Here is a 1,284-nt window from a genome sequence, read left to right on the forward strand (position 1 = left end):
ATGGTACATGATACGGCATGTTTTGTACGCAAATTTCGTTTATTACACAATGTTCTATTGCTTTGTGAACGCCTACATACTAAGCATGACTAACGACACAGCAAGTAGAAATAGACAGCAAATAGCTAACGATAGTTTCAATACGGTCTTTGCAAGTATTTTGCAAAATGTTACATTACACAATCTTTCGTGGGTTTTTGCCACGCTGATGTTGCTGCTCTTCACCTACCGAGAGATCTTGCAATTTATCTGCTGTCCTCAACGCTACTTGGTAGATTTGGAAAACTGGGCACAAGTTCTGCTAATTGTACTGACTCTTGCACTGCTGTGCGGCGCAGGACGGCAAATCGGAGTTATGGTTATCCTGCTGTCCACCTGGGAGCTAATGACTCTGATAAGCCATCATCTGTTTCCGTCCACTTGTATCGAAATGTTTCGAACTGTCTTCTTCAATTTTGTTCGGTTTTTCTTCCCGTATCTGATTCTGATCCTCGCATTCACTCTAGCTTTCTACATGCTCTTGAGGAGTGACGATTTCTCTAATCCCGGTCTTTCGCTTTTCAAAACCATCATTATGTTCACCGGCGAGTTTGACGCCAAAGACATTTCTTTTTCTGCGTATCCTGTTTGGAGCCGCATTGTGTTCGTGCTGTTCATCTTTCACATAGTCATCGTGCTGTTTAATTTGCTTAATGGTTTGGCAATCAGCAACATTGCCGAGATTCTGAATAAGGCCGAGATTATCGGACTAATCTCCCGGGTACGCCTGATCGCTTGTTTCGAAAGAATGACAGTCGGGAAACCGTTCTGCTGGAATTCTAAATGGACGTGGTCGAATTCTTTTAATTTCTTTTCCAACAAGATTCTTCTCTTTCCACATTACCTCAAATGCGGTAAAATAAGTTTCAAACCTTACGATGATAATCTGATTGTTTATGATGGCGATAGGCATAACGTTGATGGCTATTCCATGGATTGGTCCACTTTGAAAATGGATCCTAACATAGTCAAACATGCTAAGCAGGTTGTCTACGATAAGAATGAACTGTCGAATAACGATATAATGAATGAACTTGCTAAGTTGCAAACAAGATTGACACAGATAAAAAATACTTTGAAATGTGAAGATGATGTTGAAAAAAACATTTTTTAAAATTACATTTGAGAGGCTTTCTTAAGTAAGTGTTAAGTAATGAAATGCATGTAAAATAAGAAGATTATATAAAAGATATAATAGTATTTTTTAATTAATATGTAGAAATTGAGAGATAGAATAAAATAATA

At 38.0% G+C, this 1,284-nt stretch overlaps 1 protein-coding gene across 1 annotated transcript; it reads left to right on the plus strand.

The window, feature by feature from the left end:
- The first annotated feature begins 85 nt into the window (after window positions 1–85).
- On the plus strand, window positions 86–1,153 carry LOC112461209 (transient receptor potential cation channel protein painless-like). The gene has a single exon (XM_025026364.1). The coding sequence runs from the start codon at window positions 86–88 to the stop codon at window positions 1,151–1,153; it is 1,068 nt and encodes a 355-aa protein (XP_024882132.1).
- Window positions 1,154–1,284: the final 131 nt, after the last annotated feature.

This window comes from Temnothorax curvispinosus, unplaced genomic scaffold (assembly GCF_003070985.1).
Source record: "Temnothorax curvispinosus isolate PA1 unplaced genomic scaffold, ASM307098v1 QBEX01011166.1, whole genome shotgun sequence".
NCBI lineage: Eukaryota > Metazoa > Arthropoda > Insecta > Hymenoptera > Formicidae > Temnothorax > Temnothorax curvispinosus.

Bases quoted from the DNA above. Each gene is read 5' to 3' on its own strand.
- LOC112461209 (XM_025026364.1), top strand. From the start codon at position 86: ATGACTAACGACACAGCAAGTAGAAATAGACAGCAAATAGCTAACGAT.